The sequence below is a fragment of the Mustela nigripes genome, chromosome 11, assembly GCF_022355385.1.
Source record: "Mustela nigripes isolate SB6536 chromosome 11, MUSNIG.SB6536, whole genome shotgun sequence".
NCBI lineage: Eukaryota > Metazoa > Chordata > Mammalia > Carnivora > Mustelidae > Mustela > Mustela nigripes.
In genome coordinates, this window is record NC_081567.1 from 22,278,575 (window position 1) to 22,296,438 (window position 17,864).

Consider the following 17,864-nt stretch of genomic DNA (forward strand, 5'->3'; position numbering starts at 1 on the left):
GTCACTGTGCTCTGCCATCAAGAGCCGCGCCATCAGTTTGCAGTATATACAAATACCGAATCATTGTGCTGTACGCTTGAAACTACGCTTGTTCTGTATTAACTATATTTCAATAAAAATTTTTTAAGGCAAGATTAAACAAGTTATAAAGTTACCCACTAAATCAAAAATAGAAGCTCTCCACATTTTCAGAAAAGATAGAAACAGATACCACATTTTCAGAGTTGAGAAAGAATCTACAAAGAAATCGAAGGCATCATAGAAATAATGAAACACTGAGACCAAGTATATGTCAAATTGATAAATATAAATGGATCAAACTAATTTGCATTGACTCATAAAGCAGAATCCAACTCTTTGCTGTGTACAAAGGACCCAAAACAAAATAATTCAGAAATCTTTGCAGTTGTGCAAAAAAACAGCTGTAGGGAAGCAGAATTGATAGGACTTGGTGATTTAAAATAATGGAAGGAGAGGCAGGAGAGCCTCTCTGCTTTCTAACTTAAGTGACATCACATTTGTTCCTCTGATTAATACCAAAAGTACATTTTTGTGACATTTGTTCCTTTCTGTTGGATTTTATCTTGAAACTTTGACTAAACTTGGCTTAAAGGTCAGCTTGCTGGTTTGTGAACCTTGGACTGATGATTATCAGATACTGAAGGTGAAATTGTCATGTGGTAGAAAGAACCTTGGACCCTAAAACAGACCTGAATTCTAAGTTGAATTTGCCACTCGGTGGCATATCACATTTGGAATTTTTCTTAAGAATGGGAATGGTAGGGGGGTGCCTGGGTGACTCCGTGGGTTAGGCCTCTGCCTTCAGCTTGTTACTGAGGAGAAAAATGCAAAGAAAAGAAGTTTTAAGAAAATGCAGTAATTAGAGGCACTTGGGTGGCTCAGTGGGTTAAACCTTTTCCTTTGGCTCAGGTCATGGTCTCAGGGTCCTGGGATTGAGCCCTGCATCGGGCTCTCTGCTCGGCGGGGAGCCTGCTTCTCCCTCCCCCTCTGCCTGCCTCTCTGCGTACTTGTGATCTCTCTCTGTCAAATAAATAAAATATTTTTTTAAAAAAAGGGACTGATAGGGACGCCTCAGTGGTTCAGTTGGTTGGGCATCTGCCTTTGGCTCAGGTTGTGATCTCAGCATCTTGGGATTGATCCCAGCATTGGGCTTTCCGCTCCGTGGGGAGTCTGCTTCTCCCTCTCCCAATTCCCCTGCTTGTGCTTACTCTCTCTCTGACAAATAAAATCTTAAAAAAAAAAAAAAGTGGAAATGGTGGTTGACTCAGGTGGCAGAATGCGAAATAAATACAGACCCTGGATTTGAGAGCGAGCTTTGCTGCTTATTAGCTATGTACGGTCAAATAACAACCTTTATGGTTGTTATAGTCCCTGAATGGGAATATAAAATGGTACCTCCTGTGATGTTTTGAGAATGGATGAGGCAACACCTGTGAAGCACTGATGCACTAGGACGGGGTAAGACACTAAGTGGCCTGCGGGTGGACACTTCATTGTTGGCTCCCCACATGCCTGCCTCTAAGACAACGGTATGTCTCCAGTGCAGATCCAGCCTGCTTGTGTTCCACTACACCTGCCACCTGGACATCCATACCTTCCATTTTCCACACCTTCTCCCATGCAGCGGTTAATAGAATATAATTGGACTCTAGCTGCCTCTCTGTCAAGCCTATTTTCCTTTTTAATAAAATGAAGTTTTAATAAGTAGAAATGAATTTTCTGTAATGAAAGGGGGGGGAGTACTTTTATCCGCTCAGGTTCTTGCAGAAAAATTGATCATTTAAAATGTGGCGTCCGTGCTTGTTTACTGTCTTACATGCAGCTGCTACTTTACTCATACCCCTGCTGAGCGCCCAAGTGATTTTATCTTTTTTTTTTTTTTTTTTAGATCTTATTTATTTGACAGAGATCACAAGTAGGCAGAGAGGCAGGCAGAGAGGGGGCGGGGGAAGCAGGCTCCCCACCGAGCAGAGAGTGAGATGCAGGACTCGTTCCCAGGACCCTGAGACCATGACCTGAGCCAAAGGAAAAGGTTTAACCCACTGAGCCACCCAGGCACCCCTCCCAAGTGATTTTAATTCACTTTACAAAAAAGATACACAGTTTACTCAGATAAAAGCAACTAGATAAGGAAGCCAAGGAAGAGAAGGGCCGGAATCGCTGAACTAACGAGGCCTTGTCCGGAATAGGTCAGTGCCCAGCAGTGATGGTGCCGTGAGGTCCCGTCAGGCCAGCTCTGCCCCCTCGGTAACCAGTACGGAAGCTTGGTGTTGTGCGTGCTACCAGGCAAAACTTTTTCATGGAGTAAAACAAGACTAAAGCAACATTCAAGGCTCTGCTGTATTTTTGTAGAAGCTCATAACCTCTGTGATCAGGGCTTTTCCTCATACCTGCTCCAGAGCTGGCACGAGCGGGGGGTGTTTGGTTTTCCTCTTTACCCTCGCTCCTCCGTTGGGTTATTAAAGCTGGAAGCTTGAGAGATTCTCCTCTCTAAATTTATTGAGATAATTTACATGTAATACAATTCTCTTTATAAAGTATACCATTTGTTGGCTTTTAGTATACTCTGAGTCGTGGGAGTCGAACATTTCCCCGTCCCAGAAGAGCCCCAGAGGGGTTGCTCCTCGCACCTTCTGGACTTTTCTTCCCTCCCAGACATGCATAAAAACGAGTCCATTTTCTGTGGGTTTGCCTCACTGGACCGCTCACATCAGTGGAAGCATATATTATCCTGTCCTGCGGGACTGGCTTTTTGGTGGGGCATAATGTTTTCGAGGTTCATCTGTGTCGAAACATGCATTAGCACTCCTTCTGTTTTACAGTGGTGTTGGCTGATGGCCACATTTGGGTTATCCACCCATCACGTGCTACGTATTTGGGTGTAAGAGATGTCCTTGATTTCTTCCTTTCCCGGACTTCCACATCCATCCATCTGTGACTAGTGCCCCTTGTCCCGCAAAATGCACAGTTGTGTGTCCGTAGCATCTCGCCGCCTCGGCAGCTGCCCTCTGTCTCTGCCCCCGTGGCTTCCGTTCTCTGTGCAACAGCAGCAGGGACCACAGATGAGTGTGGTTGTCTCACTGCTCTACTTACAGCCCTGGCTGTGTCCTGCAAAGCCCTGCATGAGGGTGTTGCAGAATCTGATGCCTTCAGGGAACAGGCAGGGTGTAGGCCCGTCCGGGGCAGCAGGGCCTGGGGCCACCGGAGCAGGCACACCTCAGGACTTTCCAGTTCCAGACATTTCAGACAAAACCTACAGGGTCATCCCTGCCCCTCAAGGCCAGGCTCCACTCCTGCGTGTTATTTACTCTCCTGCTGACTGTTTTTCAGACAAAACAGTCTTTCGGTTCCTCACTCATGCCAAGCTGCTATTCTCCTCGGGTCTCTGTGCACGCTGTGCCCACCGCCCGGCATCTCCTCCCTGGACCCTTTCTTCACGCCAGCGCGACCCTCCCTGCCACCCATGCTCCCCTTTCCGTGCTCTGCGCACTCCCGGGTTTGTGGGGGGCCCCTTCATCTGCCCGCCTCCCTGGGCCCAGCAGGTCCACCGAGAGAGGGATGTGTTGGCTGCGTGTGTCAAGCATTAGTCATTTAAGATGTGTTCAAAAATGAGTGTAGGGAATAAATCACCCAAGACAAATGACCATTTCTGAGTGAGAGTAAGTTGTCTTTTTGTGGGATTTCGCACTCATTTGGATAACAGGTATCTTTACCACTGCTGTGTATGATCACAAGGGGTGTGCATAGGCAGAAATGGGAACATCCTGATCAAAACGTGTGTTTGTTCTCATTACATGGAGTGGTCATAGCAGTCTCCTGGATTCTTGGATTCCCCTCTCTGCCACTTAGAACATTCTCCACCATAAAGCTTTCTTTACTGGAGCTGTGTTTCTTTCCTCCGGTGCACCTCATTCACCAGCAACACACATCTCCCTGACAAGGAGTCCACTGTGCTTGTTCTCGGTTTAGGGCAAAGTACAAGTGTTCTAATGACTTGGAAATAAGTTTGTACCCATACTCTGGTCACTTACTGATGATTATGTTCCTTATTCTCCTCCTTGAAATAAAATTCACTATGAGAATGTTCAGATCTCGGGACATAAGAGAGTTAAAAGTGATTGCCATCTGGAAGAGAGTTCAGGGCTTGCTTTCCTCCTGGACTTTTCACGCAGTCTACAGAACGCACTTTGGCACCCACAGAGCTCATACAGGGTGTTCTTATGATATTTGAGAAGCTACAAGAAATAAATTCACTAGTGCCTTTTGCCTCACATTCTCTTATTCTCTTATTCTCTTATCTCTCTTTAGGTGCTATTTCAAGTGGTTTCAGGCTGGAAGAGTCTCCATTTGTTCCCTATGACTTTATGAACAGCAGTACTTCTCCAGCCAGCCCTCCGGGTTCAATAGGAGATGGCTGGCCACGTGCCAAATCGCCTAACGGCTCTAGCAGTGTTAATTGGCCACCAGGTAAAGTGCGGACTGAGGTTCTGCCTCCCTCACGGGGTCCTTTCCTGCTCAGTGCTCTAGTGATGTAGGCCAGTTCGGTGGATCAGCGTGCGCTCTGCTCGGGCTGGGAAGGAACAGAGGAGCCAGTCTGGCCTGTTACCAGTGCCTTTATGCTCCAGGCAGGGAAGGGGGAGGGAGTCCTGCTGGCCCGCATGAGGAGTAAGGTAAAAAAAACACTCAGGGCTCCTCTTCATCTGCACCAGGGGACTAACTTCATGGTGTTTCATTTGGGCTGAGACATTACTGGCAGTGGATTTAACAGCCTTCTTTTCTGTTTGCATTGCTATGGCTTGTGATTTAATGAAGCACTTTACAGTGTTACCATTTAGGTGTGCCTGGTTGGCCCAGCTGGTAGAGCATGCGACTCTTGGTCTAGGGGTTGTGAGTTCGAGCCTCATATTGGGTGTAGATATTACTTAAAAATAATTTTTTTTAAAGATTTTATTTATTTGAGAGAGCATGTGAGAGAGAATATGAGCAAGGGAAGGGATAGAGGGAGAAAGAGAAGCAGACTCCTTGCTGAGCAGAGAGCCCAATGCAGGACTTGATCCCAAGACCCTGAGCTCATGACCTGAACCGAAGGCAGATCCTCAACCGACTGAGCCACCCAGGTGCCTCAAAACTAAAATCTTAAAAAAAATAAGAGTGGCTAGGTGGCTCAGTCAGTTGAGCATCTGGCTTCAGCTCAGATCGTGATCCTGGATCCTAGGATCGAGTGCCACATGGGCTCCCTGCTTAGTGGGGAGTCTGCTTCTCCCTCTCTCCTTGCTTCTCCCCCTGCCATGTTTGTGCGCATGCGTTCTCTCTCTCTCTCTCTCTCTGTCAAATAAGTAAAATCTTTTAAAAATAAAAAAAAATTAAAATAAAATAAAATAAAAAAACATTTTTAAAGTGTTACTATTTAAAAATATATGAACCCTGAGAAATGATTTCATTTGCAAAAATGCACAAGTCATTCTTAAATAGCAGCTCATGTTACACTAACCATAGTACTAAATCAGCCTCATAGAGTACTAGTATTAACTGGAAAATATTTGAGAATTGCACAAGGAAAACAAGTTTTGGATATTTAATAATGGATCTTTAAGTGATGGATGATTAAGCCCAAACTAATTTTATGTGTTTGTTTCCAGAATTTCGCCCTGGTGAACCATGGAAAGGTTATCCAAACATTGACCCTGAAACTGACCCTTACGTCACTCCTGGCAGTGTCATAAACAATCTTTCAATTAATACTGTGCGGGAAGTTGACCACCTCAGGGACAGGAACAGTGGTACGTAGGCGGGTACAGGTCCGAATTTCTGAAAGACACTGGCTGACGCGATTTAAGAATGGTTCACAGGATGAGAAACTTTTAGCCCATCGCAGCACCTGACATCCAAGGAAGTCATGAAAATAAAAAGTGAATTCTCAATTTTCCCATAGGTGATTCTTTGCCACTTTAAAAATGACGAGGATTTATTGTCACTTGATATGGTTTACACATATATTCACTTAACTCAAAGTACCAACAAATACTTGCTTTCCAGGAGTTATAGTAGCAACTGAAAGGTTGTTACCTACTTTATAACAAGTTTCAGTGTTGTGATTATTAAGAAGTGGACATTTCTTATAAAAAATGTTATCATTCATTTATACACTCTTGTTCTTAAAGGACTTCCATGTGAAGAACCAATTTAGCTTTCTTTGTCTCTGAAAGTGAAAAATTAAGACCATTTGAAGGGTCCCTCTATTTATTTATTTATTTGACAGAGATCACAAGTAGGTAGGCAGAGAGAGAGAGAGAGAGAGGAAGCAGGCTCCCTGCAGAGCAGAGAGCCCGATGTGGGGCTCGATCCCAGGACCCTGGGATCATGACCTGAGCCGAAGGCAGAGGCTTTAACCCACTGAGCCACCCAGGCGCCCCTCGGATGCACTTTTTAATGGGTCATCAAATGCAGTCGTCCTACCACCTACCATATAGTTTCCCTCCCCCGGGCATTTGAAGTAGTCTCTGCATGCCCCTGAAGGAAGGTGAGGGGAGTGAAAGAAAATATTTTGTTTCTGTTCAAAACCTACATCTTCCTATTCCTCTAGACAATTTATAACAAGATCCGAAGAGCATTTTACATTAAATGTGTGATTTTGTTAACAGGTGTTCGCCATATCACAATGGCAAGGAAAGAATCCTCCTCATTCGAAAATGGCTGAATTTAACCGACCACTGTGTAGAAGTAGCTAAAGTACTCACGGCTTTCGCTGCAGAACAGCGGGGACAGGGCCAAGGGTAGAGTCTCACAGCCGTGTGTGTAGATAGTGGAAGAATCTTGCGGCTTGCAGAGACGGACTTCTTGTTGTGGAAGATCGTTGGTCAGGAGAGGAGTTTAGATCTGGTGTTAGAAGACGTGAACCGTTGAAGGTTTTGAGTGGAGTCTTGCCATCGAGGGTAGACGGTCTGCCAGCGACTGGCAGAGCGTCGGCGTGGGAGGCCGGGTTGGAGCTCTTACAGACCCCAGGACAGTCCAGCCTGCGGCGGGGCCAGAGAGCGAGGGCGATTCAAAATGGGACAGTCTGGTTTGGGAGGCTGCTGTGGGGCGTGATGGAGGGTGAGGACCTGCTGGTACTAGGGTACCCCGGGGGCAGGGGGTGGTCTGGTGAGCTGTCCCTGGAGTTCAGTCAGGGCTTGGGGGCAGGAGGAACTAGGCCTCCTTCTGGAGCCTGGACTGGGACACGGAGCCAGCGTCGTCTTGGAGTGTCAGGCAGAGGAGGGAAGCTACCTCCCTGAGCCGCAGTCAGAACGATGAGCATGGAGGAAGGTGCAGTTGTGGGCACCGCGCCTGGACCCCAGCATCTGTTTCTTTCCTGTGGCCTGCGGTGGGATCGCAGCCTCACGGGAAGCTCCTGCATGTTCTCCATGTGCCATGCCCCTTGCTCTGGGGATCGCTGACTGGGCTCTTCCCCCACGCAGGGTCCTCCTCATCCTTGAACACCACGCTGCCTTCAACTAGTGCCTGGTCATCCATTCGTGCCTCCAACTACAACGTTCCCCTCAGCAGCACAGCACAAAGCACTTCAGGTGGGCCTTGTCCCGGGCTTGTTGAGGCCCTGTCAGAGGAATGGGGTACTCCGCACCTTGGGCGGGGGCTATTGTGGGGAACCCTCTTCTCTTTATTGGAAGTATTCTTAGTCTGGAGGTAGGAGAATATGTTTCTGAGCCTGGGAAAATACTTGTAACACCATTTGTCCCTTTCTAAAATCGGCTAGAGCCCGCAGTCTGTCACTGAGTCCCTCTCCCTCTCTCGTCTGAGAGCCAGTTCGTTAAATGCAGTTTCATTGGAAGCAGTTCTCAAATGAAGCAGCTTTTATTTTGGTAATGTCCTATCCTTTGCAGACTGATACTTCTGTAAAGTGTAGGAAACCTGACCTTGGAATTGCTAGAAAAGCAATCCCATACTTGGGAGCTCTGGCCGTGTCCGACTGCTGTCTGCTTACGACCACACTGAGTTTTCTCTACTTGTTCTGTCGGAGACAAGTGAGAGCTTGTGTGGTGACCAGGCTTCCCCACCACTTTGAGTCTCACTCACTTAAGGGAGGTGCACTTTATAAATCAAGTAGAAACATAATGGACAGTGACAGAAGTTAAAAAATCTTCCATCCACTTCTGCCCCCTCATGGTTTGGTAGGATTATTTTGAACAAGTTTACCATGTGCCTGATCCCTGCACACCCCCATTGCCATGAGGCAGGACACATCAGGAAGTGAGCTTTCTTCTTCTTCTCCTTCTTTCCTTTTTTTTTTTTTTTTAAACCAGACAGGCCTGGATTTGAATCCTGGCTGTGCACGGGACCCATAGTTGCTTAACCTCTCTGACCTCGGTAGGATGTGTGTCAGGATTAGAGCTAGGATGCACCGAGTGCCCGGCAGCCTGGCGCTCGGCACAGAGAGACGCCCGGTGAGCGTCCGCTGTGAGGACTTCCTGAGTTGGGGCTACTTTTGTGGTCCTTTTTCCCATGTGTAAACCAGAGAGTTCTAAGATCTATTTAATGACCTATGTGACGATCTCGAGTGACTCGGTCATGGTCCTAAAGATAAGGAGTTCCCAGGTGCTGTTTCAGAGCAGTTGAAAGCAGTGTATTTTGTTTTGTTCTGATTTCCATTGTGGTATAGTTTTGTACACTGGGCTAGGAATTTCATGAGTCTTAAAATTGTTAATAACAAATGGTTTGAGTGTTTTGAGTCAAGGGAGCAGTTTCCTTTTGGCTTTTGTGGGGCTTTTGGGGGGCAGTTTTGAGTTGGGGATTTTTAATAGGGTTTCTTTTTAGTTGATTTGCTTTTTGTGGGAGAATGGGTGTTGTCCTTACATTTTCTCTTTTCTAAAAGCATTATTTTCCTCCCCCGCCCACTGTGTTTTTTCCCCTGTGAGTAGCCAGAAATAGTGATTCCAAATTGACATGGTCTCCTGGTTCAGTTACAAACACCTCTCTGGCTCATGAGCTGTGGAAGGTCCCTTTACCACCTAAAAACATCACTGCTCCGTCCCGCCCACCTCCGGGACTGACTGGTCAGAAGCCACCCTTGTCTACGTGGGATAACTCTCCCCTTCGTGTAGGTGGAGGATGGGGAAATTCTGACGCCAGGTACACCCCAGGTAAGACAAGCATGATGCTCGTGATGGTTTCTTGGGGTTCCTTTGCTGAACAGGAATAAGTACGCACAGCAAGTCCAACAGACGGATGTGCATTACCCAGTATAAAGTAGGGTTCGACCTTAGACGCGCGACTCCCAGCATATTGCCGTCTTCTGCAGTTTCTAAATTGTGAATCTTAAATTTACTTGGAATTAAACCTGGTTTACTTAAAAACATGTGGCCAAAGCCACACACACAGCCAGCGGTCGGGTTAATGTAATCGATATATCCTGTCTCTTTCGAAGTTTCCTAGAGCCTGAGAACATCTGCTCACTTCCTGCTCGTGGCAGCAGCGTGCTGCCCGGAGAGGCTGGGGAAGGTGGGAGCAGCCCCGCTGGGCCTGTTGGGTGGCAGCTTGGCCTGTATCCTTAGGGTGATGTCCCGTGTATTGTTTCAGCAGGGCCGTGCGAGAGTGGACGGGGGTGCTGGCCGTTAACAGTGCGGGGCCGGCATGCCCAGGAGGACCGCCCTCCCCCCCGCGCCGTCTCCTTTCTCTCCCTGCTCTCCCTGCGCGGGACTCGCACGGGCTTAGGACTGGCGTTGTGCCCCCGCCCTCACGCGCACCCAGATCAAACGAGCTGTCTGCCAGTTCTACCAGTAAATCTGGTCCCAGTCTTCATTCTCCTCAGTCTCAGAACTGGAGCTGACTTTCTCCTCTCTAGCCTGAAAATAGTCAAACTTCACAGCAGTGTCCTGTCTTTAGGCAGGCGATCGGCTGAAAGAAAGCTTAGCAGTGTTTCCTTTGGGGGAAAGGTTTAAGGGACGGGGAGTGATTTAAATTCCAAGAAAGGATCCAAGCTGCTAGCCGCACATGAATGTAGTAGGTGCCCTGTGTGAGTGGTTCTTCCCGGGCCGAGGGCGCATCTGGTGCCAGCCACGTGGCCGGTAGCAGCACAGTGACAGGAGAGGGTCTGGTGCCCAGGGGTCCCACGCGCGGCGGCTGGTGGAGCCCAGTAAGGGTCAGCCAGGCCGAGCAGAGAGGATACATATGGCAAGGCGAGCCGCCCAGGAAAGCACGAGCGCTCCTTGCTAGAGACGGCGATGAGTGAGCCAGTGCAGGGAGCGACCAGGAGGCAGCGTCACAGAGCCGTCTTCCTCAGGCACGCCGCCGTGTTGGTGACGTACCTCGGGCGCTCACAGGAATGACTGGATCCTCAAGTTCTGCTGGGAGCGCGGGCGCCCTGGGGCTGAGCAGGAAGGCCAGTCTTGGAGCTCCCTGGGAGCCTGACAGACACAGAAGTGTCCAGTGATTGCAAGCCGGCTCTTCCTGATTGAAGTCCAGTGGGGACCCAGCGTTATAGCAGTTCCAGACAGTGATTCAGCGAGTCTCCACGGGACTGTGCTCGCCACCAGCGTACCCACCATCTGTCCCCACACACTGTTCAGTACCATTGACTGTGTTCCCGACTCTAAACCTTTCCCTCCTCCTGTCTTACTCGTTCCCTGACTGGAAGCCTGGACGACCTCCTCCCCTTCCCATTTTGCCCATGCCCCACTCTTGCCCCGGCAACCATCAGTTCTTTCACTGTATTTATAGGTCTGAGCTGGCTTTGTTCATTTGTTTTGTTTTTTTTTTAATTCCACAGACAAGTAAAATTGTACAGTATTTGCCTTTCTCTGTCTGCTGTGTTTCATTAGCATACAGTACCTTCTAGGTCCGTCCATGTTCTGCGTGGCAAGATCTCCTCCGTTTTATATATATGCCACGTTTTCCTTGTCCATTTTTCTGTCGATGGACACTGATGGCAAGCTTTTAAATCCCTCATGCATTCAGAGTTATCAGACCATACCTTAGATAATCACAGAGGCCTTTCCTCAGAGGTGCCATTTTGAGATAGTTTTAGCTTTATAAATGAAAAGATGGAAAAGGGATATGGCCTTTCACAGCCCTCCTGCCTGCCGTGACAAGCTGGCCGCTGTCCGAGCTCACTCTTCCCAGAGGCAGAGCCACCTGCCCTAGAAAGTCGTGCCTGCTCAGACTTCTGGCGTGAGGGCAGTCGGAGCCGCGGCGAGGTGACTCCAGGCAGAGGTGCAGGCGGTGGGGACGGTAGGGGAGGGCACCGGGGGCCCGCGTGCTCCTCCCGCACAGGGGTCACTTGACTGAGATGTGTTTGTCCGAATGTCCTTCGTGCCTTAGCTGAGGAAAACTGACTTGTCCTTTGTCCCTAGGTTCCAGCTGGGGTGAGAGCAGCTCAGGGAGAATAACAAATTGGCTTGTTCTAAAGAACCTTACACCTCAGGTAAGAGCACCAGGCATCCTGGCCTAAAGGCATGTGCCAGGAGACAGGGGAACAGAGGGTTCCAGTCTGGTTTGAGAGGAGGTTCGACCTAGGCCTCCCTCGTGCTACCGAGTAGGCGTCAAGGCGGGACCAAGGAAGTCACAGCGGGTGATCTTGCAGGTGATCTTTGGATGCTTCAGGCAGGCTGTGGTCTGAGCCAGTTTGTTTCCACTATAAAACGTGCACGCAGCCGACCAAAATAGATGCCTCGGTCTCACCGCAGGGGCACTGATGGCGTAGGCCTGGGCTAGGGTTAGGCCTGCGCTCTCCTGCAGGTGGTCCTTGTGCTGCAGTCGAGAAACCCTGGTCTGCCCTGGTAGATGAGAACATCTCCTTAGGCCCTGGACCACCCCTCCTCTGGAGGCTGGATGTTAAGAGCCCACCCCCTCCTCTCCCAGGGAGCAGTGCCTTGATGAATCCTGTCCTCAGGGCAGGGAAGAGAGAAGACATGAAGCCACAGCAGGGCATGGCTAACTAAGGAAGTGGGGATCTGGGGAATGTCCCGGAGTCTAGAGGCCACAGAGGTATGGCTCTGGGAGCAGTGGAGGTGGGGAGGGGGGCACTGGACCCCGTCACAGCAGTGAGGCCCAGTGAAGAGTGGCAGCAGAAGTGAAGAACCTTGGGCAGGAAAGAGGAGCAGAGTCCCAGCCTGGGATGACCTCCCCCGATGGTCCGTGTGGCGGCGCATCTAATCGGCGGCTCCCCACGCTCTGTTTCCTAGATCGATGGCTCAACTCTGCGTACTCTGTGCATGCAGCATGGCCCACTGATAACATTCCACCTGAACCTCCCACATGGAAATGCTTTGGTCCGTTACAGTTCAAAAGAAGAGGTAGTGAAGGCACAAAAGTCTCTGCACATGTAAGTTGGATATCTGGTGCCTGCCACCTGGAAAGTGCCCTCGCGATTGGAAGGGTTTGGGTTCCCTTGTGTGTGGAAGCACAGCCGGTGACACTGTGTGTCATCCCTGGGCTGGTGCTCAGAGTCCTGCCGTAAGAGTGCTTCGTGAGGTGGCAGTCTCGCTCTGTCTTGGATTCCAAGGTCAGTCCTCCTAAGGAGAAGCGCTGCCCCTCAAAATGGCCCTAGAAAATCTCTTAGATCACCTGTAGGAGACCAAAAGCCATAATCCATCTGGATACCACGGCCCTACGTGTGGGGCGGGTGTGGCTCTGGGTCCGAGAGAGCCCTGGGCCACGTGTGCCGCTGCCGGCCCCCTTGGCTTTCGAGCAGAGGCAGGGGGCACCCCTCGCTTCGAATCAGACCCTTCAGACGCCCTGAGTCTTCACTGCGTCCCGTGTCTCTTCCCTCCAGGTGTGTATTGGGGAACACTACTATTCTTGCTGAGTTTGCCAGTGAAGAGGAGATCAGCCGTTTCTTTGCACAAAGTCAGTCTCTGACCCCTTCTCCTGGCTGGCAGTCTCTCGGGTCCAGCCAGAGCCGGCTGGGCTCCCTCGACTGTTCCCACTCGTTCTCCAGCCGGACCGATCTCAATCACTGGAATGGTGCTGGGCTGTCGGGAACTAACTGTGGAGACCTTCACGGCACTTCACTCTGGGGGACCCCACATTATTCCACAAGCCTGTGGGGTCCTCCCAGCAGCAGCGACCCCCGGGGAATTAGCAGCCCATCCCCCATTAATGCTTTTCTTTCTGTTGACCACCTGGGTGGGGGTGGAGAGTCCATGTAACGTGTAGATGTAGACTCACGAACTGTGACCTCAAGAAGCGAAAGAAAGGAGCACTAAGTTGGGCTCGCCGCCTGCAGCCAGGGGCCACCTGTGGGAACAGCTCTTCTCTGCACATTTTCCACTTTGTTTTCCCTGAAACATATCAGTTTGAATACTTGAATCATGCAGGCCAATATTATAATGTGAAAAGGTATCTATCTATTTACACTCCCAAATAGCGCCATACATGCTAAACCGTGTAGAATGAGCTCACTCGTGTATATTCATCATGTTTAGCCTTTGGGTTCTTTTCTTCTTTCCTCCCGGCCCCTTCCCTGTTTCTCTCCCCGTCCTTCACCTGCTGTTTCCCTTTTTATTTTTTTCATTTTTTTCTCCTCCTCTCTTTCTTTTTTCTTTTTTCTTTCTTTCTTTTTTTTTTTTTTTTTTTTTTTTTTTTTTTTTTTTTTTTTTTTTTTTGCAAAACCATTTTTTTGGGCTGATAATGTATGAGCTTTTAACTTTGCACTGAATGATGTTCTCTCGTCTAATCGGCAATATGGGGGGGCAGCTGTTCCAGTGTAAATGTTTACTCAAGGATGTTCTTAAAGGTGTGCGCTCTCTACTATGCCTTGATGTTTGCCTACCTTACTGTGGTGTCGTGGAGTTTAAAAGACCGAGTTCTGATGCTGACTTAGGACTATTAATGAAAGTATTGCACCAGTGTTTTCATGTTCTAAAACTAAAGAATTTCGCTCTGCAGTTTGAAAAACTGTGGCCACAGCTGTGACTTGCAGCCCTCCTGCCACCCAGGACGGGCCCTGCACTTTGAATAGGCTTTCCATTTTGTTTTGAAGGTTCTCACGGTGAACCTTCTTGTTTACAGATTTTTTTGTTTGTTTTTTGAGAAAAAAAAAAAAATGTTTACTCTTCCATCATTTAAAAAAAATTTAAAAGACAAAAAAAAAAAAAAAAAAAAAACAATGGAGGATGATTTACAAGATGCTTTCTATCTCTGGGAAAAAGGAGCAGCATTTGGCCATGTTCTTTTGTTTTCTATTCCTGTCCTAAATCCAAGAGCATGGTTCTCAGGAAAACCAGTTCCCCAGTTAGGAAAAAAAAAAGTTTAAAAATAAAAAAATAAAAAAAAAATCTCCTTGTAGTTTCTTATAGGAAAAACCAGAAAACCCCAACTTTTAGCACTGATACTACATATTGCTCTGTTAAAGAATTTTCTCTGCCAAAAAAAAGAAAAAAACAAAAAAACAAATGCTTAAAGCTGGAGTTGACATTCTGCTTTCAGATGCTGTCTTTTTATTAGTGAGTGATGATGGTTTGCTAATAATCAATAGGTGATAATTTTTTGTAACCCCATCAAGTGGCTCTCTCTGTTTCTGCTCTCCTGTGACTGTGTTAATGTTGAACTGTTGTACCTTAAAGCCGAAATCAGTAACTATGCATACTGTAGCCAAGGTATTGGGCTTACAGAATTGTTCGTTGTATAAAGAAAATTTTAAATGTTGTTGCAAACTAACGAGTTACACCATTTTTAAACCTGTTTTCCTCCTCGCCCCCTTTTTTTGCCCACAAATGGTATTATAATGCTTGCTTAGTCAAAGAAGACGGGCCAGACAAGGGTAAACATTTTAACAGCGCAGAATTTGCCATCATTTCATTGCCTTGATCTAACTGTTTGTGTCCTAAGATGCAAAAGAAGTCAGTGGCTTTTAACTGTTTACAAATAGAATGTGATTGTAAAATGTACAGTTTGGTTGTGTTTGAATTATGAAATCCCTCTCGATATAATAAACCATGACTTTTTGGCTGCTCAACATTAATTGTCTCTTTTTTGTGAATTTCTTTGTACGCTCTTTTTTACAATGAACGTTTCAATGTTGCTGTATATGAGGGTCCTCATAGAGCAACCGAGTACAAATCTAAGCAAATATTTGAACATTCTATCCGAACTTCTCCACAATTTCACCCTGAAATAATGTGAGAACGATGGGAAACTGTAGCTTGCTCCTTCCTACCCTCTCTGAGCATCTTTGGGATCTTGTTGCTCAAAGCTCTCCTGTGACTTCATCTTCCCCACCATTTGTGCCCATCTCAAGCCTCAGCAAGAGACCATTTGGAACATGAAGCTTAATGACTTGCCAGTGTTCTAGTGTTAAACTCTCATACCTCTGTTACAAAATAAGAAAATGCCACAACCTGGACCGGCCTTTTCCTCCCCCCTCACGGCCCTCTCCTGACCGTGGGAGCTCGGGGGCAAAACCTGTGTGTGTATCCCAGTGTGTGACTTCAGATCCTGCTCCGGCTTGCCAGGGGTGAGCTAATGTTGGACACCTTCCTATAAGCAACTGTTGTTCAATGCATTCAATGTATATTGACTTCCATACTGGTTTTTCCAAAAACCAAAGGTAGCTTTGAAAAACCACGTTTGGAAATGTTGGGAACGTTAAGCTGATTGACCTTTTGGGGCTTTGAGTAGTATATAATTGAATTCATAACTGCGTTAATTGTATTGTTAAAAGTGTTTGGGAGTTTTTTGCGCTTGTTATGTGGAAAATAAAGTGTTTGATTTAAAAAATTAAAAAGTGGTTTTCATTTTTGCCTAATCCTTAAATCATTACAGCTCTACTCCCTAAGTGGCCATATGACTCCTAAGTCCACCATAACCTCTCTCAGCTGCTCGGGCCTTTGTCCCCGCCACTCTTCTGACCTCGATGTTCCCCTAGCCAGATGTCCTCGAGTCACCGGCCACCTGCAGGAGGCGGTCTAGACACTTCCACACATCCAGTCTTGCATTGCTCCCAAGTTCAGCTCACAGCAGCCACATGGCTTCTGCAACCCTGGATGCGTGGTGGGCTCTGGCCATTGGACCGTGAGAGAACGTGCACCTGCGGTCCAGCCGACTGACAGGGAAAGACAGACTTCAGGTGATCCTGGGACCTGAGCAGTCCATAGGCTGAACCCAACTCATGGACCCTCATTACATTACCCCATCACCAAACCACCCTGGTTTCCACTGACTTCCTAGGTTTTTCTTTTCTTTTATTTTTTAAGGATTTTATTTATTTGACAGAGAGATCACAGGTAGGCAGAGAGACAGGCAGAGGGAGAGGAGGAAGCAGGCTCCCCGCTGAGCAGAGATTCCGATGATCCGGGACCCTGAGATCATGACCTGAGCAGAAGGCAGAGGCTTAACCCACCGAGCCACCCAGGCGCCCACTTCCTAGGTTTTAAAACCAACTTTTAAAGTTAATTTCTTGGTGAAAGAAAATTGGCCACGTTGCCATGTGGAAAATCAGTGTCCCTTGCCATACACAAACAGGAGCTATCAAAAACTCAGGGACATAAGAATTTCCTTAGTTCTGGTGTATTCAGTCCAATTTGGTTAAAAGTTAAAGGGGGAAATCAGAAAGTTGGGGAGAGAGAGAGAGACATCCGGCCCAACACAGCCAACTCATGGCCCGGGCAAAGCATTATTTGCACATGATGCAACGTTACTTCCTTTGACTAAAAATCTCTCAGGTTATCGCCACCCCGGGGGTCATTCCTCTGCACTCAGTAGAACCCCTGCACCCCCTGCCCCACTCTGCTGCCCCCCACCAGCTCAGTGCCCTGGGCCCTGCTGGCTTCCTGTCCATCCAGCAGCACTTCTGACCCTCGCTGCCCTGTAGCCTTCCGGCGGGCGCATTGGTGAGGGCGGGCTGCTCCTCTCCCAGCCCTTCATATGCCTCACAAGGGGCCTGGGGACCTCCTCCTCCCCCGGTCACAGCCTTTGGGAGCAGTCCCTCCGTGCAAGACTTGCTGAGGCCAAACGGAATCGGTCCCTCCCCCGTGGCGCAAGGACCAGCCCAAGCTCTGTCAGGTGGTGCGCAGGGAGGGGAGAGTTCGTAGGAGCCCGGGGAAGGGAACTGGGTCTGAGCCATCCTGCTGTCCTAGAAAGGCAGCCGGCTGGGTGGTGTGTGTGAATGGCGGTAGGGAAAGAGGTTGCACCAGAAAGAGGCTTGCTGAAAGAGACCCTAGGATAGACCTTGGGAGAGCACAGCCAGGTGAGCACGGGCAGGGGAGGGGAGTGCGAGATGCCCGCAGGAGCCAGGCTTGGAAGAGGCAGGGAACAGGGTTTCTGGAAACCAGAAGCCTAGGGAGGGTAGACGGGAAGTTCCAAATCCAGATTGAGAGTGGGGTTTCAGAATGACCAAGACGGAATCTGAGATGGTTAATTTTATGCCTCAGCTTGACCAGGGAGGGCATGGCCAAGGACTGGTCTGGAGATTTCTGCGAGGATGTTTTGGATGAGACTGATGTTTAAATCAGTAAACTTTGAGTAGAGCTAATTGTCTTTCATGTGGGTAGGCCTCATCCAATCAGTTGAAGGCTTGGCTAGAACAAAAAAGCTGATGTCCCCTGAACAAGAGGGAATTGAGCAGAAGACAGCCTTTGGATTTGAACTGCATCATCTTCCTGGGGCTCCAGCATCCTGGACTACCCTGCAGGTTCTGGACTTATCAGCCTTTATGATCACGTGAGCCCATACCTTAAAAAAGATCTGTTTCTCTCTACATACACACATCCTGTCGTTCCTGATTTTCTGGAGAACCTTGATGAATGAAACCCAGAGTGAGACTGTTCTCAGAAAGCCACAGAGCATGTGGAAGCTGGGTCAGAGCTGCTGCTGAGTTACTGGTCGTGGAGTAGTTAGGAAAACAGTGTTTATCA

At 48.3% G+C, this 17,864-nt stretch overlaps 1 protein-coding gene across 9 annotated transcripts in view; it reads left to right on the forward strand.

Annotated features, from left to right (window-relative positions):
* The window catches only part of TNRC6A (trinucleotide repeat containing adaptor 6A), a 104,955-nt gene extending 89,219 nt beyond the window's left edge, over positions 1–15,736 (forward strand). For 7 of the 9 annotated variants that reach the window (XM_059415148.1, XM_059415151.1, XM_059415154.1 and 4 more), the window contains 7 exons: positions 4,330–4,488; positions 5,661–5,801; positions 7,476–7,583; positions 8,934–9,155; positions 11,364–11,434; positions 12,195–12,334; positions 12,785–15,736. In XM_059415148.1, the coding sequence (XP_059271131.1) occupies positions 4,330–4,488; positions 5,661–5,801; positions 7,476–7,583; positions 8,934–9,155; positions 11,364–11,434; positions 12,195–12,334; positions 12,785–13,160 (1,217 nt within the window). In that variant the 3' untranslated portion in view covers positions 13,161–15,736. Of the gene's footprint in view, positions 1–4,329; positions 4,489–5,660; positions 5,802–7,475; positions 7,584–8,933; positions 9,156–9,591; positions 10,811–11,363; positions 11,435–11,871; positions 11,998–12,194; positions 12,335–12,784 lie in introns of those variants that run through there. The other 2 variants (XR_009407010.1, XM_059415155.1) reach the window with 2 other exon arrangements.
* Positions 15,737–17,864: the final 2,128 nt, after the last annotated feature.